Here is a 14,592-nt window from a genome sequence, read left to right as displayed (position 1 = left end):
TGAATGGGAGAAAACTGTTTAAAAGGCGAGTCTCTTGGCTTGGAAGGCAGCGTCGACCACTGGAAGAAAAGAACCAAAGACGAGCCGGCAGAGGACAGCTGCTGCAACTCCAGGACCGATCGGTTTGCCCGGTGAAGCCCTGCTGCAGGTCCGAATCGCCAAGTTCATCTCGACAGAGATGCCCTTCAAGGACAATTTCTTCCTTCGAGGAAAATACAACCAGCTCCGAAGTGTCCAGGTGGCTTACAAGTTGATTGGTCCCACCAACTCCGAGTGCTGCAGGAACCTGAATAGCCAGGGAGAAGGACACCAGTTTGTGTGCTTGGACAGCTAACGGAATCGAAGATTTGCCAGTTTGCCAGCTTTGTGACCAGTCCCCCGACATCCTCCCTCTTGTCTCCACGACTGAGGCTCAGGAACAGTGAGATCTGCAGCAACTGCCAGGAACAGAAGTCCTCAGCTGCATCTTTTTCTTCAAAATAAGGTACTGTGAAAACCCGACCGAGAGAACTTACCTCTCACTACAAAAGTGTGTGAAACTTTGGTAACTTGCAGGCCTAGTCAGCCTGTGACCTGACATTTGAATCTTTCTTCTATGAACTACTTTTGAGAACCGTGGCAAAGACTTTTCCGTTTAACAACTAGAAACGTTTTTACTTACATTAGACTCTAGCCCATTGACTTTGGCCTACCTATTGCATTGGAACAACTCGTAGGGTCGTGGCGGCCCTGGCAAAGCCTATGGAGGCTACCCCAGTGGAGGCGACCTCGGGGGCCCAGAGTTTCCTTGCCACCGCGGAGGGAATCCTCTTTTCAACCCAACAGAGGGATCCCGACGGGGCGGACGAAGAAAGCGACGTTGGCGCCGATGAGGTTCCCGTGGAGGCAGAGGATTCCACTCCCCAACTGTCGCAGCCGGTACTTGGGCTACAGGACAACTCGGGAGAAATCTTGATGACGATCTAGGCCTTGTGTACAGAGATAAGGACAAGGCTGCCCTTACCCAGCAGAGCCTGGACCGTCGGGAAGCCCTCAAGGAAGCAGAGGAGAACTCATCCCCCACCGCCCTTCCAGCCTGCGCGGCCCTCACAGCCTTCATCTCCTTCCCCGGATCCAAGGGTTGACACGGGAACAGACGGCCACGACGGAGGCGGATGACGATGGTGGTGACGACAGGATGGGCCTTTCATCACCATCACCATCGTCTCTGGCCTCTCCGCCCGACAAAATTGGCTCCTTCCACACCCAGCTCTGCCCCGTAGAACAGAAGGAAGGTTTCCTCTATCAACGGCGTGAGGCCAAGAGGAAGACGGTCCTCTCGGTCCCGTTACTTGACAAAATCTGGGACGAGGGGCTGGAGCTCCTGAAGAACCCGTCTACGACCCCTGCCAAGAGAGACGGGTACGAGACGAAATACCGTGTCCCGGATTCCGACCCCATGTGCCTTAGGTCGCAGCCGCCCCCGGATTCGGTCGTCTCAGCGGCGGCCAAGAAGAAAGCGGCGGGGGCGATGGCTTCAACTTCGACCTCTCCTCCGGACGGCGAAGGGAAGAAATTGGATGCCATGGGACAACAGGTCATGTCCTGTCGGCGGTGACGACGATTAAAGCTGCCTACGCCCTCGCGATTGTGGCCCGCTACGATGGGGAGGTGTGGTTTAAGATCGCTCCTCTGCTGGACTTCCTCCCAGATGACAAGAGGGCGGAGGCCCTGGAGATCCAGCAGGAAGGTGAGGTGGCGTCGGACCACTATAACGGTGGCCATGGAAATTGCTGCCACCGGCTTCCGCCAGATGGGCAACAGTGTTTGCCTTCGCCAGCGTGGTTGGCTCAAGGCAACCGATTTCCACCAGGATGTACAAACCAGAGTTTTGGACATGCCTTTTGACGGAAACAACCTGTTTGGCAAGACAGTGGACGAGTCACTGCAAGCCATCAAGGCCGACACGGACACGGCGCGGGCCTTGGGAATTTTGCAGCAACGACGACCGACCTTTCGGAACTCCTGAGGCAAGCAAGGTGCCGCCAAAGAATTCGGCGACGGCAGCGCCTCGACGTACCGCCAGGCAGCCCGCTCCTCATTGCAGGAGGCCTACAGAGGACCCGGCAAGTCGGGAGGATCTCGTCGTCATCAAGGAGGCAAAGGCGTCAAGGCCGCTACCAAGCAGGACTGAACCGGCTGTAGCGTCGGGCCCCCACCTGAGAACCCCGGTGGGAGGCTGGCTGGCGAAGTTCGTCAGCGTGTGGGAGTCCATATCCACCGACCGATGGGTGCTGGATGCCCCGGCCCATGGGCACACTCTTGAGTTTCTAAAGAAGTGCCCCCGCATTCCACCCGTGGCCAGGACGGAAAACCACGTCCCTCAACTGCTGCTGGAGGTAAGGGCGATGCTGAAGAAAGGAGCCATCGAGATCATCCAAAAGAGGCTCTGGGGCTCTGGAGTGTACTCACGATACTTCCTCGTAAGAAAGAAGACCGGCGGCTGGCGACCCATCCTGGACCTTCGTCGTTTAAACAAGTACATAAAGTTCCGGATGATTACTCACCAGCAGGTGCTGGGGCAACTGGAGGAGGGCGACTTCCTATCGTTGCTGGACTTGGAGATGCCTACTTCCACATCCCCATTCTAAAAGGACATCGAAAGTTTCTCAGATTCGTAGTCCAAGGAAGGCACTACCAGTTCAAGGCCCTCCACTTTGGATTGAAATCGGCACCCAGGATATTCACCAAGTGCCTAGCACCAGTGGCGGCGCGGCTGCGCCTGCAGGGGATCCACGTCTACCCCTACCTGGACAATTGGCTCATCCAAGCAAGGACAAGAGAACTTGCAGTCGAGAACACAGTGAAGATCGTCCAGCTGCTCACGGATCTGGGATTTTCCATCAACTTTGCGAAATCCCACTTGTTTCCGTCGCAAGTCGCACTGTTCTGGGAACCAGGCTCGACACAGTGGCGCGATTTGGCCTCTCCGTCGAAGGAAAGGACGAAGGCCATCCTGGGCAAGGTGCGACGGCTGCCGACCATGGACGTGGCCAGGGTGAGGTCCATCAAGTCCCTTCTCGGCATGATGTCCTCGTGCATCTACCTCGTGCGCCTGTGCAGACTACGGATGCGTCCACTGCAAGAGTTCGACGCCCGTTGGATGCAGGCGGCGGGCAGCTTCAAAGACATGATCTCACTCAACGAGACCTTCCGCCAGGCGATCCGGTGGTGGGGCACCCGCGCGCACCTGACGGCAGGCATGGACTTCCAGACCCTGGCGCATCAGGAGACGGTGACGACGGATGCCTCCCTGGAGGGATGGGGAGTGCACACCGGAGATCTCCACGCAAGAGGCCTCTGGCTCCCGGAGGAGAGGTCACTACTCATCAAAGTCCTGGAGCTCCGAGCAGTGTTCTGGGCCCTCAGGTCCTTCCTTCCATCCCTCAAGGGCAAGGTGGTGAGGATCTTCACGGACCACACCACCACGATGTTCTACATCTGGAAGCAGGAAGGCACCAGATCTCCAGCCCTATACAAGGAGGCCCAGGATCTGTGGCACTGGGCCGTCGCCCAGGGGATGTTTCTGGTACCCTTCCACCTGGCAGGGAGAAAGAACACCATCGCCGACTCACTCAGCAGGGAGCTGCGCTCGTGCCACGAGTGGGAGCTGCGACAGGATCAAGTGGATCTGCTATTCCAACGATGGGGCAATCCCCAGACCGACTTATTCGCGACGGCGACGAACACCAAGTGCCAGAGGTTCGCCAGCAGGTTTCCCCAGCCGGGGCGCATGGGCGATGCCTTCTCCTTCGCCTGGGACGGCCTGTTCCTCTATGCGTTCTCACAGTTGCTGCTGCGACTCATCAACCAACTCAGACGGTCCCGGTGCAGGATGATCCTCGTCGCACTGGCGTGGCCAATACAGATCTCGTTCTCGGACCTTCTTGACGTGTCCGCGTCTTCCCCCTCCCTCCACCCCCTCAGTCAAACTGCCGACTGACACGGATCTCCTCTCCAGAGAAGGAGGTGCCATGCTCCACCACGACCCGGGGTCGCTGAACTTGCAGGCCTCGCTCCTGCAACACTAGTTTGGAGGGTATGATATTCCGGCGGACTGCAAGGAGGTGCTTGCAAAGGCCAGGGCGTCCTCGACTCCCAAGTGCTATGGACACAAGTGGAAGAGGTTTTCTGTCTGATGCCGGGCACAGAAGATTAGCTCTCTATGGATTACGGCCCTTCAAGTGTTGCCGTACTTGCTATCGCTGTCCAAGGCGATGCTGGCCAATGCCTCCATAAGATCCATCTGGTGGCTATCTCCTGCTACACCAGAACTCCGGGACGCTCATCCCTGTCGTCCCATTGCCTGATGGAGTTCATGAAGAGACTGCTCCGATCGTTCCCGCCGGTGAAGGCTCCGGCCCTGGCGTGGGAGCTCAACGTGGTGCTGACCAGCCTCATGGGCCCGTCATTCGAGCCCCTGCATTCGGCACTGTTGAAGTTCCTGTCGTGGAAAATAGCGTTTCTTGTGGCCATCACCTCCGCACGACGAGTGGGAGAGATCCAGGCCCTCTCCTGCAAGCCCCCATACCTGACTTTCACGAGACGAGGGTGGTGCTGAGGACGCACCCCTCCTTCATGCCCAAGGTGCCATCGGACTTCCATCTCAACGAGCCCTTGGTGTTACCTGTTTTCTTCCTGTCGCCTTTGTCGCCGGCCAAGAGGACTTTGCACTCGCTGGATGGAGCTAGAGTGCTGAAGTTCTATGTGGACTGCACAAAGTTTTTTCGGAAGACATCACAGCTGCTTGTGAACTTTGGACCTGTGAACCAAGGGAAGACCCTCTCGAAGGCTTCGATTTCCAGATGGCTCTCCGGCTGCATCATGTACTGTCACCGGTTGGCAAACCGACCGTTGCCCGGCCGTCCGAGAGCCCATTCGACCAGAGCTATCGCTGTTACCACGGCGTTCCTATCTGGTGTGTCTCTGCTGGAAATATGCAGGGCTGCTACATGGAGGTCAACGCACACCTTCACGAGATTCTACTGCGTCGACCGGGATTCCAGGGAGGAGTCCAGAGTCGGCCAGACAGTGCTGCGCAACCTGTTCGCCTGAAGGCGGGCCCGGTGAGGAGGTCAGAGATGCTTAATGTTGAGTTGATGAAATGCTTAATGTTGAGCCTTGCCACCTCCCGTGGTTGTGCATGTGTGTACTGCTATGTATTCTTGTATTCATGAGCATGTGAATCCATGCCAGACCCCATGCTGGAGAAGGAACAAGTTACTTACCTGTAACTGTTCTTCTCCAGCATGGGTCTGGGATGGATTCACATGCGAACCCTCTCTCCTACCCCTCTGCGGCTCTTCACTTGGTCCTACTGCCACTTCCGTACTACCAAATCCGAAGATGGCTGCCAGAGGAGGGGCTTAGGTAGGGGGCAGTCATTGGCTGGGGGCAGTATGACCCAGAGACCAGTGATTGGTTATTAGGAGAAAGACAGTTCAGAAACGAACCTGAAACTGATTTTTTTTCTTTACCGAGGATTCCCAGCCTGACGACGGGGAATATTCATGAGCATGTGAATCCATGCCAGACCCATGCTGGAGAACAACAGTTACAGGTAAGTAACTTGTTCCTTTTGCAGAACAGCATGTGTATCTCCGGACACGTCACATCTATTTTGGCCATGGGGAGCCACAGGAGGCAGTCCTCTGTGTCCACTATGAACCGGAGGAACTCCAGCCGTCGAGAGGGTGTCTGCTCCTTTGAGGTAACAATTGGTGCAGTCACACTGTGGGACTACACTACACAACACTTATCTGCTTGGTATTAGGTAACCCAGCTTTTGGTATAGGTCTGTACTACACAAGTTGGTAGTGCGACTGAGCAGCCAGGCCTATCTCAAGAGAGGTAAATGTGAGCTGTAGAGTTGAAGCAACGAAATTTGTCAATACATGTAACCAAGTAACACTTAAGGTTTCAGTTATAAATATTTAATTTAACATCACATTTTAAATGAGCATTCTTTTAAAAAGGCAATTCGTGTATCAATGAAAATATACTTAATAATTTTCAGAATCAGAACAAGTTACTGGATAATCTTTGGATATGCTTCTTACACAATTGCTACACCATGAGGTGACTTCAATCATAAGGACAGTAAAGGCATTTATCTATCACACTAGTTATACTTTGCATATTCTGAGGTTGCAGAAAGGAAAGGGTTAAGGAAGGAAAAAGGTTAAACCGGTTCTCTGTATATGTGAGGACACTTAAATCTTCCAATGAAATCTAGACGAGCCTTTCCCAGCAATAACATTCTAAAAAAGTAACCACCTGTGAGGGCCAAACAATATCAACGACAATGGGCTAGAAGAGTCTGCAGAGAGCCAGGACAGCCAAAGCCAATTTGAAACCGTCTATGGAGCCGAGGCACTTCTTAGAATCAAAGTCTTGCACAAAGTTATGGAGTTTGTTAGAAAAATCACTTGTAGGGCCACACGCTGTGTGAAAGGAGAGTTGGAATCCACTGAAAAAGTAAGCCACTGCCATTCCCAACTGAGAAAAGCACAGCTAAAAGCCAATGAGATAAGTACCCCAAGTCTAAACCATACTGGATTCTGTCCTGTTAAAGCGGTGCAGACCCCGTGTTCCTGAGTCTGTCGTGGGGACAGAGGGAGTACGTCCAAAGGGCTCCTGCAGCGGTAGTTGTGAGGTCGTCCGCAGCTACGGGCTGTTTTCGGTTCAGCTGCACTTCGCTGTTTCAGTGCTTAGTAAACCGCACAGTTGCGGATCTTGGATACCGGTTGGACTACCTTTACTCTTTGGGTCCTACTCTGGTGAGGGGACTCGAGCTCTGGTCCTCCTGATTCTGGAGGGTCCTTGGGAGACTCCCAGAGCTTTTAGCCGGATTTCAGACATTGCACTCGACTACGGATTACTCAACCCCTGGCTCTCAGTTCTTGCAGCAGCAAAGTAGTACAGCCAGTCAGGGAAGATGATCCAGTGGAGTTCGTCTTGGGGTTAGTTGGTCCCACTAACTTAAGGGAAGAAGTCGTCCCTTCCGGAGCTTCTTTGTCAAATTTGAAAAAGGAGTTTCAGCACAGCAGCAGGGCCTTCACCGGACAATTAGAGGGCCCAGGAGCCTGCAGCAAGCTTCGTTCACGGTTTCTTTGTCAGATTTTTCTCCCAGTGGTCGACTCTGCCTCTAGCCCCAAATCCTTCACCTTTTTTAAGCAAGTTTCCCCCATTCGTGCACAGCCTAAGCTGTCAATCACACAGCAGGGGTGGCTGTCCTGAAAGGAAAGCCAGCCAGCCAGCCAATCAGCCAATCGGGACTGGTTGCATTCAGGCATACCTAGAGACAATGGACAGGGGAGTTTCAGGAACCTCCCTCACATCCTGCCTTTCCAGGCACACTATAGCAAGAGAGGGGTTTCAGGGCTGAGGCCCGCCAAAGGCAAAACTAACAAAGGGATCAAACCTTGCTCAACGCACAGAATAAAATCCAAGAAAGACCTCGCAAACAGAAAATGGTGAAAAAACACTGGGGCCGTTTGTCACCCGTGCGTGCTATACTGCAGCTGAGGGTTCAGCTTGCGGTAGAAATTCACAATGGTAGGAACACTAAACCACTGCCACCGGCCATTTAAAGTAGTGAGGGTAACTTACATTCTTTTTACATGAGAATGTAGGATAAGGTGCTACCAGGTAACCCCCCAGCACTCCACATAAGATGCTGTGTGCTGGACCTACAAAGAGAAAAGGTAAGTATAGTCAATTTCATTTTATTATTCTTGGGAACTGTAGTTCACACACACACACACACAAGAAAAGGTAGTTTAGTCCTTTTGAGAAATCTAAAGGAATTTTCTGACACTGCACTGAAGGTGCTGTGTATCACCATACAAAAAGTAGATGCCTATGGAGTTTGTCAGCCTCCAAAAATAGAGGAAACTCCTAATCCAAATCCGGTCAAAACACATGAGAGAGTGACAAAAAGGTCTCACTCACTCCAAAGTCCTAAAGTCCAGCTGGGGGTCTCTATGGTTGAAGGGAATTGGCACAGAAATTCCTACTCACTTTGTCACACTAAGCTATTCTCTTTGGGAAGATTTGCATTTTTAGGCGAGCATCCTGGCTGGTTTATTAAACTTTTAAGTTTCAAGGTTTGCCTGTGGTGCACTCCTTCTACAGTCCTATTCCGCTCTTAAGATTCATATTAATGATCGATGTGACCTTGGTGTCCAGGTTTGCACTAGATTCTAATTTAAAAGCTGAATTTAAAAAGGCAGATTTTCCCTTACTCTTGTTAATTGGTGGCAACGTTTTACTTTGATGAATCAGTTAGCTTGCAAAACCATTCCTGTGTTTTATTTTAAATTTATTTTTATTGAGCCTCTCTGCATTTATAGTTTCATGGCGAAGTAATTATTTTGTTCTTTGACCTCTCTTCATTCAGCCATTCACAAAGTGTTTTTTTTTTTTTGGACATTGCAGTTCAGAATTTCTTCACTTTAAAAACTCAATGTATGGTCTCTTAACTTCCTTTACCTCCATGGTAGATGAGCAGGTTTAGCCCTTTGGTGACATGTCTGATTAAAACCTTGCTGATCACCCTGTCTTTCACCTTTCTGTAGGTTTGCTGCTTGTATCCACTTTGGGACATGTACAATTTTTTTTCCCTCAAATCACCATTCTTCCCCTAGAACAATGTTGTGTTATGCTGAAACTGTTATTGGGAAATCTGATACAACACTGTCTGGACTAACAGTACTTTCATATTTTTCTTTCAGCAAGAAGCGCGCAAACTTAACCACCAGGAAGTTGTTGAAGAAGATAAAAGGCAAAAATTACCAGCAAATTGGGAATCGAGAAAAGCCAGATTAGAATGGGAGCTGAAGGAGGAAGAAAAGAAAAAGGTTGATATGATCATTTTTTTCTTCTTTTTTTGCTTTGAGGGCAGTACATGTGAAATAGTGTTTCTGTGGGAACTTGCAACTGGTATTTTAATTACTACAAACATTCAAGGGCAAAAAAGAAACGGGCACCCTAGCGCTTGCATACAAAAGATATATTGTCTGAAAGGCAGCGGGTGATTGTAGTTTTGTGGGTATCTTGCACAATACACCACAATAAGGTCAAACGATGAGGCATTTGAATTTGACCTCTGGGCAAACGAGCCTCCTTAATATTTGGATCTATACCCAACAACACAACTTGGATCCTTTGAAGAAGAGCCTTTCTGCTCGCAACACTTGTCGGCTGATGTGTGCAAACAATCAATATTAATGCAGTGTTACAGCAAACATTTCAGAGATTGTCGCAGTGTGATTGTACAACTTTTTAATCGTTTTAATTTAATTACTCCACTATATTTGGTTCAACAAGACCAAAACGTCTTTGTTCGCCATTGTTTCTTTGGAGCAGACATTTCCACTTGCTTAGTGCTTAATTTAAAAAGAATATCTAAGGCCCCAAACATTTTCCAGCATCCCTGTGGCATGGTAGCTCATAGCCCACTACCATCAGCACCCCCTATTGCTGCTAGAGTATCAACATATATTAGGTTGTAGGAGCAAATCCCACTGGCTGGTTGAGTCTGATAGGTGGATGTTATGGTAGATTTTCATTTCTATGCTAAATCTTCCTTACATGTGAGGCCCCCAACCCCCAGAACGTTTTACTGGACTTGGTGATTATTTTTCCATGTTCTTGGGTGAGTGGGACTCTTTTTGCCCACTCGCCCTCTCTTTTACTCTTTTTATGGGCAACCTTTTTATGTCTCTCCATAAGTTTTGGGAATGATACTTTCTTATAACTTTTTGGGCTCATGCATTTTCCCATGGCAGCACTGTGCAGTATTGCTGGGGTGCCCCTTGTGCTCCCCTTTTATTTTCTCTTGGGTACCTTGTTTGAAGTACTGTTCCCAAGGATAGAAGGATAATTTGTATCCTTTCTACAACCCCCTTTGTGAGATCAGCACACACCCCTCCTTGTGTGGAGTGCTGAAGGGATACAGAGTATCCCCTTTCTCACGGCTCCAGTAATATTTGTTACTGTGAAAAGCCTACAGTTATGGCTGGTGGCAGTGGACATATTTCAATTACTTGTGTGTTAATATTACCCGGAGGCTGTCAAACCAGCAACAGTAATGCACAGAAGGGTCATTGTTCTGACATTCACAAGTGCCCGACTAACCAGGTCCCCGTTTACTTAGCCAACTGACTCACACCCCATGCCTACACTCGACCCATAAGAGCGGCCCAAGCCCACAGTTTACACCTCCCCTAGGTTTAAACTATAAAAAGCTGGCGACGCTAGCTTCCCGGTCTTGGCCTCTAAACCCTGGAATACCCTTCCCAATGCTATCGGAGCTGAGCCCTCCTTCCAATCCTTTAAGAGCAAAACTAAAGTGTGGCTCTCAGCACAAAACATATCAGTTATTTGACGTCATACTATGGATACTGCTACTTTTTCAATCACCTTAGCATTCTCCTGTTTTGTTCACGTGTATATAACGTCTGTAATCCTCTTTGCATTTATATCTTGTACGTAGTTAACTTCTCTTCCTGTGCCTATATAACAGTCTTATGCTTTATTGCTAGAGGAACTGATTGTATATCCCTCCCGCATGTACATGCCTCTCTGTACTTTATTTTGTATATATTTTTGTCATACCGTAGCCCTACTGGCATGTTTACTGTAAGCCGGTAGTCTACCATTTCTTCGTGTATGTAATTGTAACCTTGCCTCCTCGGATATGTGCCCAGATGTCCTTGGGCCCGGTGCATTATATAAATAAAGAAAATACAAATACACAGGTTGGTAGTTTGGCTGAGCAGTCAGGCTTACCTCAAGAGGGGTCAATGTGAGCAGCAGTGTGGTTCTACAGATTCACAGTGACAAGTATCCAAATAAACTCTTACACACAAGGTTTCTTGATTAGACCATTATTAATTTAAGTCATTTTGAATAAGCCTTCTTCAGAAGGGGCAATATTCTATTGTATTGTTTATTTGTAGAGTGCACCGGGCCGTTGGGCAACCGGGCGCTTGTGAATTCTTAGGTTACAGTTACATAAATTTCTTAGGTTACAGTTACATAAATATGTTACATTTACAGTCAGGGTATCAGTTACAAGTGAGGTTCTATTTGTATTTACAAAAAAACAGCTGGAGGCAGCAAGTATATGTGCACCACAGGTGAGGTTACTAATAAATATATGACATATGAGGTTTACATTTACAGTGATCGGTGACAGGATTACCAGAGGTATAGGGAGAGGAGAGCTTGCGTGGGTGTGTTGGTTACAACACAAGTGTCTAGGTAGGTGGAAACCGGTCAGTCAAAGGTAAAGTGTCAGCAGTCGTTGGTGTGTCGCCAGAGTTTAACATTGGTTTTGAACAAGTGGAAGGAAGGTGTGGCTCTTGGGGAATCCGGGATAGAGTTCCATAGATGAGCTGCCAATACTGGGAAGCTTGACCTCCAGTTCTTTTCAGATTGAAGTTAGGATTCTAATACTATTGGCTTGAGCCTTTCTGATGGGGCGTTCGGATGTATGCTTGGTGAATTTCTCTGTGAGGCATGCAGGTGCAATGGCGTCTGTAGCTGAGTTGATGGTGTTGTTGTACAGGTCAACCAGATCATTAGGGTTAGTGATCAGATTGGGGTGATTGGTGATGGGCTGAATCAGAGGGTGGAGATTCGTGACTGTTATGTTTTTTTTACAGCGGTTGAGTGCTGGAGGTGCTGGTAGTTTGGTTGTCTTGGATTGAGGTAAGTCTGAGATGGTCAACGAGATCCGAACATGATCGTCCATATACACGGTTCAATGGCCGTTATAAGGGAGGCGCAGTTGATATCTGCCTCCGAATCCACTGTGCAGCCTTTGGAATGCCTGGGGCCGTTGTTCCTAATGGTGAGGCTTGCTTCCAAAATTGTGTTGGCTAGGATAGATGCATTAGTGCCTTTAGGGTCATTGAGGCCTTGGTTGAAATCCCTAAGCAGGATGATTTGTGTCCCCGGTTTGGCATTCGTGTGCAGAAGGGTAGTTATGGCTTCTTCAAAGGTACCTAGTGGGCCCAGAGGTCTATAGATAAGGTGCACAGTAATAGTACGTGATGCAGAGATTCCTAGTTTTAGCGAGAGTAGTTCTGCTGAGGGCATAATATGATCTATTTCTTTGATAGTGAGATCGGCTCTGCAGATGAAAGCTTGCCCGCTTGGAGGTTTCTCTGTCTTTTCTAAAGATGGTGAAGTTCGTGGGTATGGCTAGCATTAGGGCTGGGCCAGCTGCTTTATGCAGCCATGTTTCAGTCACTGCTAGGAGGTCGAGTTGGTTGCAGGTGATGTCGGCAATTTTAGAAGCGTGTGCTATCAAAGATCAAACATTGATAAGGCCTCCCTTAAGGTTATGTTACTTTCATGGTATCACTAGTGTGGTCATTGTTAATCAGGGTTTCAGAAGATTTAGTGCAGGGTTTCTGAGTACGGATAGGTTTGGTTTTTGAAGTGTTAGAAGCGGCTTGTGTAGGCTCTGTCTTGGAGAGGCCGTGTGACTGGTGGGCTCGTGGTGGCTTAGGCAGTCTAGATCCTAATCTATAATTTCTTAGTATGGTCGGGCAGACCTGTCTCTGGTAGATCTGGGTAATGGGATCTTATGACTGTTGGGTTGAAGGCTGGGAAATGCATCTTGCTAGTCTGTTCCGTTGCTGTAGGGAGTCTATAGTGGAGGGCTGCCATTGTAGATAGGGCAGTAAGTGTGGTAAGGGTGGCTAGGGAGCAAGTGGATAGATTGGACATGGGAGTTGTCATCTCAGTGTTGGTAGGGCTGCTTGCCTATTACTGGCAAGTGTGGGGCGTAGGAATGGACTAGTTCTGGATGGTAGCAGTAGGCATAGGGCCAAGCTGGTACAGAGTAGCAACATAGGGCCAGGCTAGTACACTATAACAACAGTAGGCATGGGGCCAGGCTAGTACAGAATAGCAGCAGTCAACATAGGGCTGGGCTAGTACAGAATAGCAGCATTCCACTTAGGGCTGGGCTAGTGCCGAATAGCAGCATTCCACATAGGGCTAGGCTAGTGCCGAATAGCAGAATTCCACATAGGGCTAGGCTAGTGCCGAATAGCAGAATTCCACATAGGGCTAGGCTAGTGCCGAATAGCAGCATTCCACATAGGGCCAGGCTAGTACAGAATAGCAGCAGTCCACATAGGGCCAGGCTAGTACAGAATAGCAGCAGTCAACATAAGGCCAGGCTAGTACAGAGTATGAACAGTGGGCAAGGGTCTGTGTTTAGTTGAATAGCTGCGGAAGTTTTACTGAGTGGCCAAACAAATGGAGGGCAATGCAGACGGAGCAATTAGCAAAACAAACAGCTATTGGGAAGGAGATATTTAACATGGTCTGTAGATAATTACTTCATACAGTTTCTAGCATCATGTCAAGGGCAATAGTTGCAGGCAGTACATATGTAAAGACAAGCAAACCCAATTTTACACACTAAGATATAGGTAGGAGGCAAGGGGCTGAGACAAGTGATGTTAAACATTAGTTTTAGGTGCATATTAATCGATCTTGACTACTTTTGGGAGCAGGCAGCGTTATGCAGTGGTGTAGTGATCACACAATATAATGATCCATATAGTTCCATGGCTAGTAGGTTACTGGAAGGTGGGAATAGCGCAAGGTGACGATTGCAACAGGTGGCCAGAACAAATCCGTGTCTCACAGTAAAGTCAACAGCAGTGCTTACCGGTGGAGCTGATTCATGATGGTGGCGCCGGGAGCGGCAGCAAAAAGATGGTGAAACAGCATGGCCGGAGTTCCTATGTGTTGGATAGGCTTAGCAGGGGTGGCAGGGGCACAACGAGACGTTGTATGCGAGGTGTGGGACTCATGGCCCTAGGCTCGAAGGCTCCTGACAGGCTCACGACAGGAAAAGGTGCCTTAAAACGTGTGCCTTTGAATGTGGGTCGGCTTGAGCCTGCCGGCTCGGAATTGGCTTTCGAGTAGATGCGATGGGCCAATCAGTTAGATGGTGGACCTGATGTGTTTCAACACATAGGTGTTGGCAAGGAGATGGCGCACGGCCATTTTGGAGTGGCTAGTAGCCTCGTGGTGCTTAATGGTTGATGTTACAATCCTGCGTAGTGAGGCCCAGTTGAAATAAAAAATCAAATTCCCATTCAATAATAGTAACCCACAAATACACTCCAGAACAACACTCTCATTTTCTCTAAATCAACAAACACCCATTGGGGATGGCTCACAGACACTTCCTACACCCTCAAGTGATTTAAATAGCTAGGACACTGGACATTAATAGTCGAAACTAAAAATGTTTGCACTTGCCAGTAAATTACCTCATCCAAGTTGCAATTTCAATATTGTGTTGAATATTTAAATCCCAAAAACTTTCAAACCTATGTTCTCAGATATCCTGCACTTGTTTTGGAGCTGCCCTTCTAATTTAAGTTACTTCAGCTTGTGGAATTGAGCCTGATCAGCCTCAGAGCCTGATCAGCCTCAGAGCCATTTACGCTTTTTCATAATGCTAATGTTGTCTTTTGAATTCACCACTTCTTCTTTCTGGAAGTAATTTTAGAT

At 48.9% G+C, this 14,592-nt stretch overlaps 1 protein-coding gene across 1 annotated transcript in view; it reads left to right on the top strand.

Moving 5' to 3' along the window:
* The window catches only part of SYF2 (SYF2 pre-mRNA splicing factor), a 309,231-nt gene that overhangs the window by 69,256 nt on the left and 225,383 nt on the right, over nucleotides 1-14,592 (top strand). The window contains exon 3 of the mRNA XM_069648604.1: nucleotides 8,775-8,900. Coding sequence (XP_069504705.1) covers nucleotides 8,775-8,900 — 126 coding nt within the window. The remainder of the gene's footprint in view (nucleotides 1-8,774; nucleotides 8,901-14,592) is intronic.

The sequence above is a fragment of the Ambystoma mexicanum genome, chromosome 2q (genome assembly GCF_040938575.1).
Source record: "Ambystoma mexicanum isolate Mex_15411 chromosome 2q, UKY_AmexF1_1, whole genome shotgun sequence".
Classification (NCBI taxonomy): domain Eukaryota; kingdom Metazoa; phylum Chordata; class Amphibia; order Caudata; family Ambystomatidae; genus Ambystoma; species Ambystoma mexicanum.
Note: the sequence above shows the minus strand (reverse complement) of the source record. Positions and strands in the feature narration are given on the sequence as shown.